This window comes from Macaca mulatta, chromosome 16 (genome assembly GCF_049350105.2).
Source record: "Macaca mulatta isolate MMU2019108-1 chromosome 16, T2T-MMU8v2.0, whole genome shotgun sequence".
Lineage (NCBI taxonomy): Eukaryota > Metazoa > Chordata > Mammalia > Primates > Cercopithecidae > Macaca > Macaca mulatta.
In genome coordinates this window covers 1,796,267-1,813,142 of record NC_133421.1, presented here as the reverse complement: position 1 = coordinate 1,813,142, position 16,876 = coordinate 1,796,267, and the positions used below count along the sequence as shown (strand labels likewise).

The 16,876-nt window shown below is 51.5% G+C and overlaps 1 protein-coding gene and 1 long non-coding RNA gene across 2 annotated transcripts in view; one reads left to right on the top strand and one right to left on the bottom strand.

Moving 5' to 3' along the window:
* Window positions 1-589: 589 nt before the first annotated feature.
* LOC144335225 (uncharacterized) lies at window positions 590-4,331 on the bottom strand. Its single transcript, XR_013405887.1, has 2 exons — window positions 4,045-4,331; window positions 590-3,021 (listed from the first exon to the last, which is right to left on the bottom strand). It is a non-coding gene; the product is annotated as an uncharacterized LOC144335225 (long non-coding RNA).
* Window positions 3,449-16,876, top strand: part of DOC2B (double C2 domain beta) — a 54,291-nt gene continuing 40,863 nt past the window's right edge. The window contains exon 1 of the mRNA XM_077969737.1: window positions 3,449-3,738. Coding sequence (XP_077825863.1) covers window positions 3,591-3,738 — 148 coding nt within the window. The 5' untranslated portion in view covers window positions 3,449-3,590. The remainder of the gene's footprint in view (window positions 3,739-16,876) is intronic.

The window sequence follows — 16,876 nt, the reverse complement described above, 5'->3', positions numbered from 1 at the left end:
CAACCCACAGTTCCCACAAGCTGTGGGTCCTCGGCCAGGGGCGCTGAATTCAAAGTTGCCACAGGAATCCTGGGCAGAGCAGCTCTTGAAGCCCCAGCAGCCACTGGGGACTTGGTCTTCTGGGCCTCAGTTAGTGCCCTGCCTGGGGACCAGGCCAGGCCTGCAGGCCTCAGAGCAGCCACCACCCAGGGAGGGAGTAGCAGCTCTGGCCTGCCAGCCTCTAACTGCCCACTCACTGCCCAGGCCAGCACCCGCCCAGGCTGGCTCACTCTCCATGCCAGGCCACTGGCGAAGTGGAGTGGGGCTGTGAGAGGTGCCAGGTGCTTGTGCGGAGCCCTGGTCTGTGTGCCCAGCCTGCCTCAGTGACCCCCAACGAACTCCCCCCCCATCAAAATCACTACAGCTGTAGCCCCAGCTACTTGGGAGGCTGAGGCAGGAGGATTGCTTGAGCACAGAAGTTGGAGGCTGCAGTGAGCCGTGATCTCGCCTCTGCACTCAGCCTGGGTAACAAAACGAGACCCTATTCAAAAAAAGGAAATGAATGAAAGAAAACTCACGTTCCTTGTGCTAATAAGACAACCATAAAGTGTTTGTACGGATGAGGATTAACTGATTTACTTGACATGTTAATTAGCCAGCCCTTAATGTGTGTGCAGGTTAGATCTCACTCACACTCATTCACACAGAAGTACAGGCACGTGTCACCTAACAACCAGGATACGACGGGGTTACTTCCAAGAAATGTGTCATCAGCCGATCTCATCATTGTGCAGACATCATAGAGGGCACGGACGTAAATCTACATGGCAGAGCCTACGGCACACCTAGGCTGTGGGGGAGGGCCTATGGCTCTCGGGTTACAAACCTGTACAGCATGTGACTGAATACTGCAGCAACTGCAACACAGTGGAATTATGTGTGTAGCTAACCATAGAAAAGGTACAGTAAAAATACGGCATAAAAGATATTTTCAAATGGCACAGGTGTGTAGAGCACTTACCGTGAACGGAGCTTGCAGGACTGGAGTCGCTGTGGGAGAGTCGGTGTGTGGTGGGTGTGAGGGCCTAGGACATTACTGTCCAGTCTTATGTGGCTGGCAGTGTAGTAGGTTTACACCAGCATCACCACAAACAAGGGATAGCGTGTTGCACCGTGACATTACAAGAGCTACAACATCACTAGGCAATGGGAATTTTCAGCTCCTTTGTAATCTTATGGGACCACCGCTGGATATACAGCCTGTCACCGACAAACTTCGTTATACGGTGCATGACTATGTTTTAAACTAAATCACGCAGCTAGGCCAAGCACCCCTCTCCTCCGCTCTGCCGCCTCCAGAATGTGTAAGTGCAGACAGGTCAGTTGTGGGCCTCAGATCCCCTGCTAAATCCAAGATTGAGTCAGACGCACTCCAGGGTCTCTTGGCCCTGAAAGTCTGTGACTTTGGAGTGCCTCTGCCCTAGGCGATGGGGTGAGACCAGGCCAGGTCGCCAGGCTCCTCGAACTGGGGGAGAGCCCTGCATCCAAGCCCAGCAGCTCCCGCAGAACCTGAGAGCTGTGCCAGGCACACCCGGGAGAGCACATCGGCCAGACTCTGAACTGGGGTCCGGAGCCACCTCCCTCTGAAGGAGCTGCTGATGTGGCTTGGATCTGTGCCCCACCCACGTGTCACGTTCAGGTGTAGCCCTCAGTGTTGGAGGTTTTCTCATGACTGGTTGAGCGCCGTCCGCCCTGTAAGTTCTCACCAGCTCGGCCGTTGACGCGTGTGTAGCGCCTCCCGTCTCAGTCTCTTGCTGCTGCTCTGACCGCGTGGCGTACCTGCTCCCCCTGCGCCTTCTGCCGTGATTGTAAGTGTCTGGAGGCTCCTCAGAAGCTGAGTACAGGCCAACATCAAGCTTCCTGTACAGCCCGAGGAACCCTGAGCCAATTACACTGCTTTTCTTTATAAATGACCCAGCCTTGGGTGCTGCCTTACAGCAGTGCAGGAGAGGACTAATACAGCCAGGACGGTGACCTGCAAGGCGTGGAGCAGCCACAGATGTGGCCTTCCCCAGCTCGTAGGCCTTCCACGTCTGAACCGATAAGCACACCTGCCGTTTTCTGAGCAGCTGGGGAGGGAACGGCTCCTCTTGGAAAGCAAGTGTCTTCGTTCAGGAAAAAGCTCTTTTGTCATTAGCCATTTTAAAGGCACATTTCAACCAGGGGCCAAGAGACATTAGAAACGAACACAATTTAGAGGAAAGTGCAGAGATCAGAGCGAGGAGTTGAGGCAGGAGGTCCCTGAGTGAAGCTCCCTCCCCCCTGCGTCCCCCGCACTTTGATGGGGCAGCCAGAGGACTTGTGTGTCATGTTCCGTTTGACGCTGTTTGCACTACAGTGATCTCAGGGCCTCCGTCCCACCCCAAACGTCTGCAGTGTCTCCCACACACCCAGATGCCTTGTGCCTATGCATTTATGGGGGAACGGGGCGGAACGTCACATCTGAGTCTCTGTGGTTCAGAAATGTGTGCAAGGACACGTATCCACCTCAACACTGAAATAACAGCCACAGGCGATGTTACGGAAACCTCAGCGAGGGCTGCGGCCTTCCGCAGGACACCGACGTGACCCGGCACATTATGCAGCGAGGAGCAGGAGGCCACAGGCAGAGCAAGCACCCACCCAGGTGTTCCAGGACCAGCAGGTCTCGCCAGGTGCGGGACTTTCGGGGCTGAAGCCAGGAAGTTTCCAGCAAACTGGGGAGAGTTGATCACCGTAAACAGCCACCACCTGGGTCACATGGGCCCCGGCCGGAGGCCAGACTGGGTCTCTCCACACGTCCCCTCAGTCAGCTCTCGCATTAAAGGAATCATGGGGGTGGACACCATGCCCTCCGCTTCACAGAGGAGGAAACTGAGGCTGAGAGAAGTCCATCAACGTGCACACGACCACACCGCCAGCGCGTGGCAGAGCGAGGATTTCAGCCCGAGGCCCGAGCTCTCGGCTCTGTGCTTGTCACGTGGTCTCCTGAGGCTCCTCGACCTTAAACCGAAACCAACACCCTCAACAGCCTTACTCCGTGCCCTGGTGCAGAGCCTGGCCCAGGAGTCCCCTCGCTGTCCGTAGCCCCTCCCCATTCCTACCAACGCCTTCCCTTCCTCGGACCACCCCTGGCTGCAGGTCACGGTCTCCCTCTGCCACCCTTCCCACGTGTCAGCCCAGCAGAGCCCTGTGGACTTTCACCGCACGCCCCGCTCTGACCCTCGGCCAGGCCTGCAGGCAGCACCTCCCTGTCTGCTCCTCCGTCAGGAAACAGCAATTCCCGCCCAGCCTGGGGATTTCCAAGCTGGAAATTCAAACAGCTCAGCACGGAAGAGGCTTAAACAGGGTCAGGTAACGGAAATAACAAGACGATAAATTATTCCAGGGAAAGGGCAATTTCCCTCATACCCTGCCTGACTCCGGGAACACCGTGATCATGGTGGAAATCGGAGGGTCAGAGCCGGTATCCAGGGAAAGAGAAAGGAGGTCCCTCTGCCTGCCGCTGTCAGTGCAGCTCCAGGTGCGAGAGGGGGTGTGAGGTCAGTCCCAGGCTGGGCCCAGAACCGGCCATGAGCAGGCGCGTCCTCCCTGGAGGCCCAGGACCTGCCTCCAGCCAGCTGAAGAGGCCGGGGACTCGAGGCCGAAAGCCAGCATCCGGAGTCGCACAAACGCGTGCTCTCGTCCCAGCTCTGGCACATGCCAGCTGTGTGACCTTAGGTAAGGAACTTGACCTCTCTGAGCCTCCTGGACACAGCAGTAGTGAGGGCTGCATGAAATCACGTGGGGCACATGGTCAGAACGGTGCAGCAGTAGATGGCGGCTGCCCGTTCCCGGGATCAGAGGGCTCTCGGGTGCGAGCTGCAGCAGGGCGTGGTGGGAACTGCCACGAGATGCAGGACCCTCCAGTTATCTAGGGAACCAGGCCCGTGTCAGAGGAGCAGCTGCAGAGGTGAGCACACACCACTGCTAATTCTGCAGAGGGTCCAGTCTGACTCCGACCTCCCACCCAGCCAAGGCTCTCACCTGCATACGCTCTGCTCTCTCTGAGGCGTCCGGATTACGGGGGTTTATCTCTTGCCTGTTTGTGTTTTGTTGTGGTGTTATGATTGCTTTTCAGCCCGTTTTATGGAAATCTTTCTAAGATGTACCAGGAGCGCCTCCTTTTTCCAGATAACGTAGAAGTGTCTTGTAAACTCCGATGACTCGGGGTGCTGTGGAAATGAGGAGACCTCTCTGCCCCCACACTGCCTGACCCCAGCGTATTGGAGCTGCCTCCTCCTCCAGCCCCAGACAGCCCCCCCCGCTTCCTCTTGAATCTGCTGCTGGTTACCCCTGGGGAGACCAAGCCTTGCTGGTGGAGGGGAGATAAACAAGCTCACCAAATCATTATTCTTAATTTGCAGGAAGGCCAAAGCTCTCTCTGAGCCGAGCTCTATTCTAAAGACATTTTTTACTGTTTAGAAGCCTTTGATTCCTTTACTTCCCAGCAACTGGCTGAGTTCCCAGGGCTGAAGTTGCCTTGAAGTTTGACTGCTGAATAAGAAAAAGAGCTTTCCTCTATTTTGTTGTTAGCTCAATCCAGAGTTTGAGCTGGTAGCATAAAGATTTCAAACATACTGAGTAGGATTTCTTCAACTAGATTGTTTTGGAAAATACAACTATGAAATCTGGGAAGGGCAGATACAAAAGAAAAACAAGTCTCCGTTCCAGGCTAAGGTGGATGGAAGGGGGGGGTGCCGCAAGGAGGCTCGAACCTGAGACAGTCTGTAAACCAGAAAAACCTCCCCTACATTTGGGGGCTGGCGTGCAGCTGCTCACATTTTTATCTTGCCAAATTAAGAATATAAAATAATAACCATTGGATAAGATCACCCTTATTTTAGAAAAGAAAGGGGAAAAGTCAACAAAAAAGCTGTTTTGTTTTGCTTTAATTAAAGGGATTTAACTTTCTGAAAAACTTCCTACATTACCCTCTGCTTGTCTTATTTTGTCATGGGTGAGTAAAGCCGTCAGCTTCTCAGCTGCTGTAAACCACCAGGGTAGGACCAATACTTGGAGGCCGGATACTAGAACGCCTGGGTTCCAGAGTCGGGATCCTGCTGTGAACAGGACATGGACAGACTGATGGAGCATTGGACAGATGGAGGGAGAAACAGGTGCATAGATATTCTGCATGGACCAATGTGCTGAAGGACATCTGAGAGGATGGACAGAGCTTGGAGGTTCCAGGGTCGGGATCCCGCCGAGGACGCCTGGGTTCCGAGGTCGGGATCCCGCTGTGAACGCCTGGGTTCCGGGGTCGGGATCCCGCTGTGAACACCTGGGTTCCGGGGTCGGGATCCCGCCGAGGACGCCCGGGTTCCAGGGTCAGGATCCCGCCGAGGACACCTGGGTTCCGGGGTCGGGATCCCGCCGAGGACGCCTGGGTTCCGGGGTTGGGATCCCGCTGTGTTGCGTGAGCTGGGTTCGGTTCGAGTGTTCTCTGTGCTGGTTGTGCAGTCCAAGTTGTGCAGACACACAGCCTGGGTTTGAATCTGGGTTTGAATCTGGAGTCCATCTCCAGCCACGGGGTCCTGCAGAAGGCCTCCGTGCCTCAGTTTCCCTGTCTGTAAAATGTAAGTGGTTGCCGTGCCCTGCTCGTGGACGTATGGTGAGGCCCCTCTCGGACGCTCGTGTCTGCTCACTGGCTGCTGCTTGTGGGTGCTTGTTGGATGTGGCTCCTACAGGCCCTTCCAGGCCTGTGTAGACTCAGAGGAGTTGGGGGCAGAAAGGAGCTTTGGTGATGGAAGCACCCAGGTCAGGGAGAAGAGACGCAGAGGATTCGACTCCTGGCCACAGGGGCCAGGCAATCCCCAGGTCCTGAAACTTTATCCAAGGACCTCAGCAGGCACTTGGGAGCACAAAGAGAGGGTGGTGGGGCATGGGGCCCTCCCGGCTGAGAGTGCCTTTTGGAGAAGGGGTCTGCCCCGATGCAGCATTTCTCAGATCCGGACCCTGACAAATGGGCCACCAGGGTACCCCAGAAGACTGAACTCCCGTCTCCCACCACACACACACACACACACACACACGTGCACACGTACACACATGCATGAGCACACATACACACTGACATTCTCCTCACCCTGAGTAACACAGGACCTGTGAACACCAATTCTAGTCATTTGAGTGTGTGTACAGCTGTGTGTGTACAACTGTGAGTGCATGTACAGCTGTGTGTGTACAACTGTGAGTGAGTGTACAGCTGTGTGTACAGCTGTGTGTGTACAACTGACTGTGTGTACAGCTGTGTGTGTGTACAACAATGTGTGTGTACAACTGTGTGTGTGTACAACTGTGAATGTGTGTACAGCTGTGTGTGTACAACTGAGTGCATGTACAGCTGTGTGTGTGTACAACTATGTGTGTGTACAACTATGTGTGTGTACAACTGTGTGTGTGTACAACTGTGAGTGTGTGTACAGCTGTGAGTGTGTGTACAGCTGTGTGAGTGCATGTACAGCTGTGTGTACAACTATGTGTGTACAACTGTGTGTGTACAACTGTGTGTGTGTACAACTATGTGTGTGTACAACTGTGTGTGTGTACAACTGTGAGTGCATGTACAGTTGTGTGTACAGCTGTGTGAGTGTACAGCTGTGTGTGTACAGCTGTGTGTGTACAACTGTGTGTGTGTACAGCTGTGTGTGTACAACTGTGTACAGCTGTGTGAGTGTACAGCTGTGTGTGTACAACTGTGTGTACAACTATGAGTGCATGTACAGCTGTGTGAGTGTACAGCTGTGTGTGTGTACAACTGTGTGTACAACTCTGAGTGCATGTACAGCTGTGTGAGTGTACAGCTGTGTGTGTGTACAACTGTGTGTACAACTATGAGTGCATGTACAGCTGTGTGAGTATACAGCTGTGTGTGTGTACAACAATGTGTGTGTACAACTGAGTGTGTGTACAGCTGTGTGTGTGTACAACAATGTGTGTGTACAACTGAGTGTGTGTACAACTGTGTGTGTGTACAACTGTGAATGTGTGTACAGCTGTGTGTGTACAACTGAGTGCATGTACAGCTGTGTGTGTGTACAACTATGTGTGTGTACAACTATGTGTGTGTACAACTGTGTGTGTGTACAACTGTGAGTGTGTGTACAGCTGTGAGTGTGTGTACAGCTGTGTGAGTGCATGTACAGCTGTGTGTACAACTATGTGTGTACAACTGTGTGTGTACAACTGTGTGTGTGTACAACTATGTGTGTGTACAACTGTGTGTGTGTACAACTGTGAGTGCATGTACAGTTGTGTGTACAGCTGTGTGAGTGTACAGCTGTGTGTGTACAGCTGTGTGTGTACAACTGTGTGTGTGTACAGCTGTGTGTGTACAACTGTGTACAGCTGTGTGAGTGTACAGCTGTGTGTGTACAACTGTGTGTACAACTATGAGTGCATGTACAGCTGTGTGAGTGTACAGCTGTGTGTGTGTACAACTGTGTGTACAACTCTGAGTGCATGTACAGCTGTGTGAGTGTAGAGCTGTGTGTGTGTACAACTGTGTGTACAACTATGAGTGCATGTACAGCTGTGTGAGTATACAGCTGTGTGTGTGTACAACAATGTGTGTGTACAACTGTGTGTGTGTACAACTGTGTGTACAACTCTGAGTGCATGTACAGCTGTGTGAGTGTACAGCTGTGTGTGTGTACAACTGTGTGTACAACTCTGAGTGCATGTACAGCTGTGTGTGTGTACAGCTGTGTGTGTGTACAACTGTGTGTACAACTATGAGTGCATGTACAGCTGTGTGAGTATACAGCTGTGTGTGTGTACAGCTGTGTGTGTGTACAGCTGTGGGTGTGTACAACTTTGTGTACAGTTGTGTGTGCATGTACAGCTGTGTGTGCACGTGCACATGAGCATCTGTGTTTACACGTGTGCCTGTGTGGGTGTGCACCTGTACGTGCCTGTGGGGGTGTGCCTATTAGGGTGTGTACACCTGTGTGGGTGTGCATCTGGAATGGTGTGTGAACACATATGTGGTCTTGGGTACACATATGCATGTGTGTGCACACACATGTGCAGCCTACACATACAGAGCTGTGCATAGACTCAACTGACTAGAGCTGGTGTTCAGAGATCCTGTGTTGCACATGTATGTATGTAAGTATCTGTGGATGTAGGCTGAGCATAAAAGAATTTAAAAGTTTGTTCTGGCCGGGCACAATGTCTCATGCCCATAATCCCAGCACTTTGGGAGGCTGGGAGGGTGGATCACTTGAGGTCAGGAATTTGAGACCAGCCTGGCCAACATGAAGAAACCCTGTCTCTGCTAAAAATACAAACAATTAGCCGGGCATGATGGTGGGCGCCTGTAATCCCAGCTACTCAGGAGGCTGAGGCAGGAGAATCACTCGAACCCAGGAGGCGGAGGTTGCAGTGAGCGGAGATTGCACCACTGCACTCCAGCCTGGGCGACAGAGCCTGACTCTGTCTTTAAAAAAAAAAAAAAAAAAAAAAAAAAAGCTTTTTCTGACGTCTCTCTCCCGCTTTCCACCCATCCTCCTCTTTTCTGTCTTTTATTCCTTTACTGTAATGAAAAAAAGGAAAGGCAGCTGAGGAGACCAGCAAAGCGCCAGCGAGCTTGAAGTCACGTAGACCTAGATTCAAACCCCAGCTCTGTTATTCTCTCTCCAGTGATACTGAGCAAGTCACTTAACCCATCCAAGCCTCGGTTTCTCATTCATACCGTGGGATAAAAACATTTGCCTGACATAGCACACGACAGTAAGAGTGCATGAATGCAGAGTGAGTGGCTGTGTAGTGGGTGGCTAAGGGCTGACTCGGGTCAGACTGGGTTTGCAGCCTGTTCTGTGAGTTTCTAACAGGGTGGCCGTGGACAGTTTGTTGCCCCCCGTGCCTCCGTGTCATCGGAAGACTGTCACTTTGTAGAGTTGCTATGAGGAGTGAATGTGGTGGCAACTTAACTCCTTACCGCAGTTCTTGGCACATAGCAGGAGCTTTATAAGGGGCGGTTATTAAAATGTGTATCAAAAGCACTGAGGAAAAAAAAGAGAGAAAGCCAAAAAGCATTTAGACTTTTTTTCGTTTTAGAGACAGGATCTTGCTCTGTCGCCCAAAGCCGGAGTGCAGCGGCGAGATCCTAGCTCACTACGTGCTGGAACTCCTGGGCTCAAGCAATCCTCCCACCTCAGCCTCCCAAGAAGCAGGGACTGCAGCTGCAGCCACTGTGTCTAGTAATTTTTGAAAAAAAAATGTTTTGTAGAGACAGGATCTCACTGTGTTGCCCAGGCTGGTCTGGAACTCCTGGCCTCTCAAAATCCTTTCATCCTGCTTTCCCAAAATGCTGGGATTACAGGCATGAGCCACCGTGCCCAGCCTATTTAGAGTTTTTAGGAGGGATGGAAATGTTCTAAAATTGGATTGTGCTGGTGGTTGCACAACTCTTTACATTTACTAAAAATCATTAAATTGTGCACTTGCAATGGTTGAATTTTATGGTGTATAAATTATGCCTCAATAAAGCTGTTTTTTAAAAAGCACTTAGAGTTAGTGAAAAAGCAACTTGCAGAATAATATACACACTATTGTTGTCATTTATGAAAAGTTTTAAACTATGTAAAACAATACTTCTCTAATACAAATATATGTAGTGAAAATATGAAATGCAGCCTGGAATGACATGTGTAAATTTCATAATTACGCTCGCTCCCTGGGGTGGGGCTGAGACACAAGAAGGGAATTTTTATCTGTAATGTTTTATTGTATTTATATTTTTAAAAGACCAGGAAAGCGCCATATGCAATGGTGTCACATAAAGTCACAATAAAAAAAGGCAAAGCCAGGCACAATGGCGTTGTGGTCTCAGCTACTCGGGAGGCTAAGGCAGGAGGATCGTTTGATTCCAGGAGTTCCAGTCCAGTCTGGGCAATATAGCAAGTCTCCATCTCTAAAACATAAATAATCCTGGGGGCAGGGAGAGGTGCCTAATGGGAGAAACCCATGCTGGGGTGGGGAAGGCTGGCAACTTCTGGCTGCGTGACTTGGGTGGTGGTTATGTTGACGTCTCTTTGGAACTAATCATTTGAGGCAACTGTGTTTTATGCAGTTTTATATGCTGTCGTTCACAATCTTATGAGTTCAAAAATCTCAGGCTGGGAATGGTGGCTCGCACCTGTAATCCCAGCACTTTGGAGGCTAACCGGGGAGGATGAGTCTAGCCCAGTAGTTTGAGAGCAGCCTGGGCAACATGGCGAAACCCTGTCTCTGCAAAAAAAAAAATACAAGCAAATTAGCCGGTTGTGGTGGCATGTGCCTGTAGTCCCCGTTACTCAGGGGGCTGAGGTGGGAGGATCACTTGAGCCCAGGAGGTGGAGGCTGCGGTGAACCGTGATTGTGCCGCTGCACTGCAGCCTGGGCGACAGAGCAAGACTCTGACTCTTAAAGAAAAGCAAACCAAACAAAACCCTCCATAAAAAATGAAAGTGTTAGTTTGGGTGGATATGTTTTGGGATTTGTTATGTTATTTTCTACAGTCTTGTGTAATAAAATTCAAAATAATTAAAAGAAAATGATGGCCTGCCTTGCAGGTTGGGGTGGGGGCTGTGAGGAATTTGGGATAACACACGGAAGTGCCTGGGGAAAGGGAGGGAGGCTTGCCCGCCTTCCTCAACTAGGGGAGCCTGAGGTGTGGCTGCCTCCAACCCCCAGAGGAGCAACCTGCCCTCCCAGGCTCCCGGACGCCAGCAGATGCTTGGCAAAGGGCCTCAGACAGCCTCCCTGATTTACGAGGCTCTCCACGTTCCCGCTGATGGACGGCCCTCCGCTCGCCCTCCCTCCTCCCTCTAAACGCTGCTGTCTCCAAGGCCACAGGCCCAGAGTGGGAGCTGCACAGGCAGGGAGGAGCCGGGCTGGCCTCCCTCCTCCTCCCACCCAGCTGCCCCGTCACCCAGTGGTCTCCCCCACGCTGCCTCCCTCCCACCTCCGTGCATCGAGGGCCTGCCCGCCACGAGCCGGGCACCCGACTGGGTCTCTGCCTCCAAGGAGCCTCGCAGGCCAGAAACAGCAGGACCTGAACACAGCTGCTTTCCACGTTCCCCAGGCCGCTCTAGGAGTCGGCCTCGAGTGAGACCGAGCCCCCCATGGGATGGTTTGGTGCCAGAATGTTCCAAGAGGAGGCCCTGGCCAGTGAAAGGCCCTGAGGGAGGTGGGACCGTGAGCCTGGGCAGGGGTGAGAGTGGGGAGGGTGGGACAAAAGCACTGAAACGGGTTCTTCCCGAGTACTAAGAACTTTCTACCAAGGCCCTGTGGGAGGGGATGAGCAACAGTCACCACTGGGGCTGCGGGAAGCCAGGTGGGGCAGGAACAGTCCCCCCGCCAGCCGCACTGGGGTGGACTTGGAGCCCTGAGCTAGAACCCCAGAGGGAGCCAGGAGCCCTGGCCCTGCCTCATAGTTGCTCTATGACCTTGGACAGCTCAGGCCACCTCTCAGCCTCCGTTTCCACATTCGCAAAGCTCTGCCGGAACCCCCGCTTCAGAATACTGGGCCCTACCCTGGGCCTGAAGCCTGGGCTCCCTGGGAATGGGTCCTGAGAATCTCCAGAGGGTCCCGAGGCAATCAGGTTGGACCCCACAGCTCAAGGGCCACAAAAGGCGATGCTCCATGCAGGCGATGCTCCATGCAGATCCTCAAGAAACTCAGCACTGCTGGGGAGACACACCTGAACAGTCATCACCAAGTGTGATAAGGCCCGTAAGGGTGGCACAGATGTGGCCATGCCAGGGGACCACCGTGGAAAGCTCGTCTGCATTGGCTTCACGGAGGAAGCAACACCTGCGTAGTGTGTTGAGGGCAGCGTAGGAGCGCGCCCGGTGGTCAAGGGCGAATGAAGGTGCCCAGCAGGCAGGGCGGCCCGAGCAGAGGCGTGGTGGCTGGTGTGTTTGGGCGCTGGGCTGTGGTGGGGGTGGGGAGATGGGGGTACTGAATGAGTTATACGGACGCTTCATCCCTGAGTCTTGGACTCTGAATGCAGACAGCAAAGCGCTCCCCGCACTGACCCATAAGGCAGGTGGAGCCCACAGCATCAGTGGCATCCAGGGGAGTGTGATAGGAGGGTGACCAGGCGCCAAGCCCAAGGGACAGGTGCGACAGGAGCCACTGGGCCTCCACCCTCTGCCCCGTAGGGCCCCTTCACACCGAGAGCTCCAGCCAGGCTCAACCACAGGCAGCTCCCCAAACACCACCCTCCTCCCCATGCCTGGCCTCAGCACGTGCTGTTCCCCCTGCCCAGACCCCTTCCTCCTTCCTGCGGCTCTTTGCTGGGCGGACCTTTTCTCAGCCTTCAGGTTTCAGGGCTGAGGCCAACACGGTGCCTCTAGCTCCTGCCTCAGGGCAGAAGAGAGATGAGGGAGGCAGCAGGTGGGGCTGCAGAGGCAGGGGCTGCCATGTGGTTAACCTGATGCAGACCCCCAGCCCTCTGAGGAAGGCTGGACGTGAACCTGAAGGCCAGGCCTTGTAGGGAGTCTGGGACCCCTGGGTCATTGTCCTGTGGGTTTGAGGGAGCAGAGGACTGGCCTAGCACTGGCAGGTGCCACCGAGGATGGTAAACAAAGCTCAGCTCAGCTCGCCCTCCCTACTCACCAGTGAAGAACTATGCTCTGCCCCCTACAGCCTTAACACGTTGGCAAGCATGTCCCGTCCCGGGGGCAGGGGAACAGGTGACTGTCACAGGCCAGGGGCAGGTGGCAGTGGTCAGGGGTGTCACTTCTGGAGCCGGACTGCCAAGCCTCAGGCCAGCCTGCCTCTTTCTGGTTATGAGACCTTGGCCGTTTGCTTAACCCTCAGTGACTTAACACAGCCTATTCTACTGTAATAATTATGTATTTATTTCAATGTGCCATCGAGAGACGCAATCAGCACATCAATTCCCATTGTAGATATTATTGTTAGGACAAAGCTAACCTGGGTATTTAAGGGATTTTTAAGTAAGTCTGTTTAAAGAAACGTACTAAGTAAATAATCGTGCAGGTTCCAGGTGGGAAGCTGGTTTTTAAGTGATGAAAGTGACGGTCATGCCAGCTCGGAATTTCCTTGGACCCAATAGTCTTCGAACTGTTCCGCAGACCCTGGGAGCCCCAGAGGGTTCCAGGCAGGCAGAGATGCACAGACTAGGGGCTGGGAGAGGGTTAGGGTTGCTCTCCAGGGAGCGTGAGGAAGCTGCTCACCCCTGTGGACCAAGTGCTCCCCCCGGTGCAATTAAAATTTGTTTATTGTGAGCTTATTTTCTCCTGCTCTTTTTATTGTGGTAAAAGACATAACCTAATATATATCATTCTAACCATTTTTCTTTTCCTTTCTTTCTTTTTTTTTTTTTTTGAAATAGGGTCTTGCTCTGTCACCCAGGCTGGTATACGATGGTGCAATAATGACTCGATGCAGCCTCAATCTCCCTGGTTCAAGGGATCCTCCCACTTCCTCCCGAGTAGCTGGGACTACGGGTACAAGCTACCACACCCCACTACTTTTTAAAAAAATGTTTTGTAGTGATGGAGTCTCACCGTGTTGCCCAGGCTGGTCTCGAATTCCTGGCCTCCTCCCACCTCGGCTTCCCAAAGTGCTGGGATTACAGGTGTGAGCCACTGTACTTGGTCTTGTCTTTTTTTTCTTTTCTTTTCTTTTCTTTCCTTTTCTTTTCTTTTTTCTTTCTTCTTTCTTTTTCTCTCTCTCTTCTTTCTTTCTTCTTTCTTTCTTTTTCTTTTTTTTCTCTCTCTTTCTTCTTCTTCTTTCCTTCTTTTCTTTGTTTTTGAGACAGGGTCTCACTGTGTTGCCCAGACTGGAGGGCGGTGCTGAGAACATGACTCACTGCAACCTCCACCTCCTAAGCTCAAGCAATCCCCTGCCTCAGCCTCCCGAGTAGCTGGGACCACAGGATGTGCGCCACTGCACCCGGCTAATTTTTTAAAAACATTTTGTAGAGACACAGTCTCACCATCTTTCTCAGGCTGGTCACAAACTCCTGGGGCTCGAGTGATCTTGCTTTGGCATCCCTAAGTGCTGGGATTACAGGTGTGACCCACTGTGCCAGGCCACTTCAACCCCTTTTTTTTTTTGAGATGCGGTCTCGCTCCTGTCGCCCAGGCTGGAGTACGGTGGCATGATCTTGGCTCACTGCAACCTCCACCTCCCAGGTTCAAGCAATTCTCCTGCCTCAGCCTCCTGAGTAGCTGGGATTATAGGCGACCACCACCACGCCCGGCTCATTTTTGTATTTTTAGTAGAGACAGAGTTTCACCATGTTGGCCAGGCTGGTCGTAAACTCCTGACCTCAGGTGATCTGCCCACCTCGGCCTCCCGAAGTGCTGGGATTACAGGGGTGAGCCACCGTGCCCAGCCCATTTCAACAACTTTTAAGCATCCAGTTGAGTGGCATTAAGTACAATCACAATGTTGTACAACCATCACCAGTATCCATTTCAGAACTCTCTCACATCTCAAAAAGAAACTCTGCATCAGTCAACTAAAAACCCCCTATTCTCCACTCCAAAACCTCTGGTAACCTCTATTCTACCTTCTGTCTCTATGAATTTGCCTATTCTAGGGCTATTTTTTTTCCAACGGGCTAATACACATACATGGTAAGAATTCACGGAGCAGAAAAGTTTCTGCCCTTCCCAGATGAACTGCTGTCTCCAGTTTCCTGTTCCTTCTTTCAGAGATATTCTGTGCACATACAAATAGGCATGTGTATACATATCCTTTCATTTGTTTACAAAGTGAATATGCTTTTTATGCCTCTTGCTTTTTTATTTAACAATAAATCTGAGAGATGAAAAGGTATTTTGTACATCAGAATATCAATATATCTTCCATATCAGCACACACATCCTTGTTAATGGTTGTGCCGTATTCTATTGTATAGGTGAGGCATACTGTATTTAGCCAATCCCTTATTGATAGAAGCTCTTCAATTTTTAATCTGTTGCATTTATCTATTGATACCACATGCCCACCCTTAGCTGCAGAAATGAAGTAGCACCTACTTAGCAAGGAGAACTAATTAAACATTAAAAAAAAAACTATCAGACTAGCAAAAATTCAAGTCTGGCAATACCAAGTGTTGACAAGGACATGGAGGAACTGGCACTGTTATAGATGGTTGGTGAGAGTGGCAATTGTCCTAACCAGTTTGGGAAGAAGCTAGGCATTCTCTAGTCAAGCCAAAGGTATGCAGACCTTAGGCCCAGCAAATTTCCTATCCAAGAAACTCTAAAGAAACTCTCCCTGGCCAGCTGTCGTGGCTCATGCCTGTAATCCCAGCACTTTGGGAGGCTGAGGTGGGAGGATCACTTGAGCTCAGGGGTTTCAGACCAGCCAGGGCAGCATGGCAAAAGCCTGTCTCTACAAAAATTATAAAAATTAGCCAGATGTGGTGGTGTGCGCCAGCAGTCCCAGCTGCTTGGGAGGCTGAGGTGGGAGGATCACCTGAGCCCAGGGAGCTTGAGGCTGTGCTGAGCTGAGATGGTACAACTGAACTTCAGCCTGGGCAACAGAGTGAGACCCTGTCTCAAAATAAATCCCATAGATGGACCAGGAAACAGGAATAGCCATTGCAGCATGTTGATGATAGCCATGCATAGGAACCAACTTAAATGTTCAACAATAGCAGAAAAGAGAAATAAATTGTGGCGTATTCACATAGTGGAATAGTAGACAACAATAAAAACAAACTATAGCTAGATGCATCAACAGGAATAAACTTCACAAACAATAATAAGTCAAAAATGAGTTTAATAAGGTTACATGCAGTATGATGCCATTTTTACAAAGTTTTAAAGCATGCAAAACAATACCATATATTGTTTATAGGTACACACATCTGTAGTAAATGTAAAACTAAGTTCAGGTAAGCCTGGGCAACATAGCAAGACCCATCTCTAAAAAAACAAAACATAAAAAAATTAGCCGGACATGGTGGTGCAGGTCTGTGGTTCTGGACACTCAGGAGGCCGAGGTGGGAGGATCACTGGAGCCCAGGAGTTCAAGACTGCAGTGAGCCATGATCACTCCACTGCACTCCAGCCTGGGTAACAGAGCAAGGTCCAGTCTCTTAAAAAAAAAAAAAAAAAAGTGGGCGAGGCATGGTGGTTCACGCCTGTAATCCCAGCACTTTGGGAGGCTGAGGTGGGCAGATCACCTAAGGTCAGGAATTCAAGACCAGCCTGGCCAACATGGTGAAACCCCATCTCTACTAAAAATACAAAAACTATGCCCGCCAAACATGGTGGCAGTCACCTGTAGTCCCAGCTACTCAGGAGGCTGAGGCAGGAGAATTGCTTGAAGCCGGGAGGTGGAGGTTGCAGTGAGCCGAGATCATGTCATTGTACTTCAGCCTGGGCAACAGAGTGAGACTCTGTCTCAAACAAACAAACCAACAAAAGGTGGAACACATTAGCACTGGAAGCTGCCACTTGCATTGTTAATACCTTTGAATTGCATCATCAATTCAAAGCTATTGGAGGGAACATCTGTGGCTGTTGGCCCTGGGTTTCCACCAGCTCTGGGCTGGTTAGAGTTTCTACCCATTGTAGTTCATGTATAATGCTGAGATGTTCACCCCAGTCATGAAGACTGCTCCAGCCAAGACCCTGGGCTCTAGTGGTCCCCAGGCCTGTGGGAGGGAAGCTCGTCTGTGCTGTCACATGAGCCTCAGGCTCTGCCCCTCTTTCTCCCAGAGGTCATTTCTAGAGCTTCCCCAGAGGATCCAGCATTATCCCTCTGTGACACCTAATCTCCTGCCTTAGGCAGCCTGATCCTGGGCTAAGTCTCTCCTGGCCGGGGAGCCTCTCACCC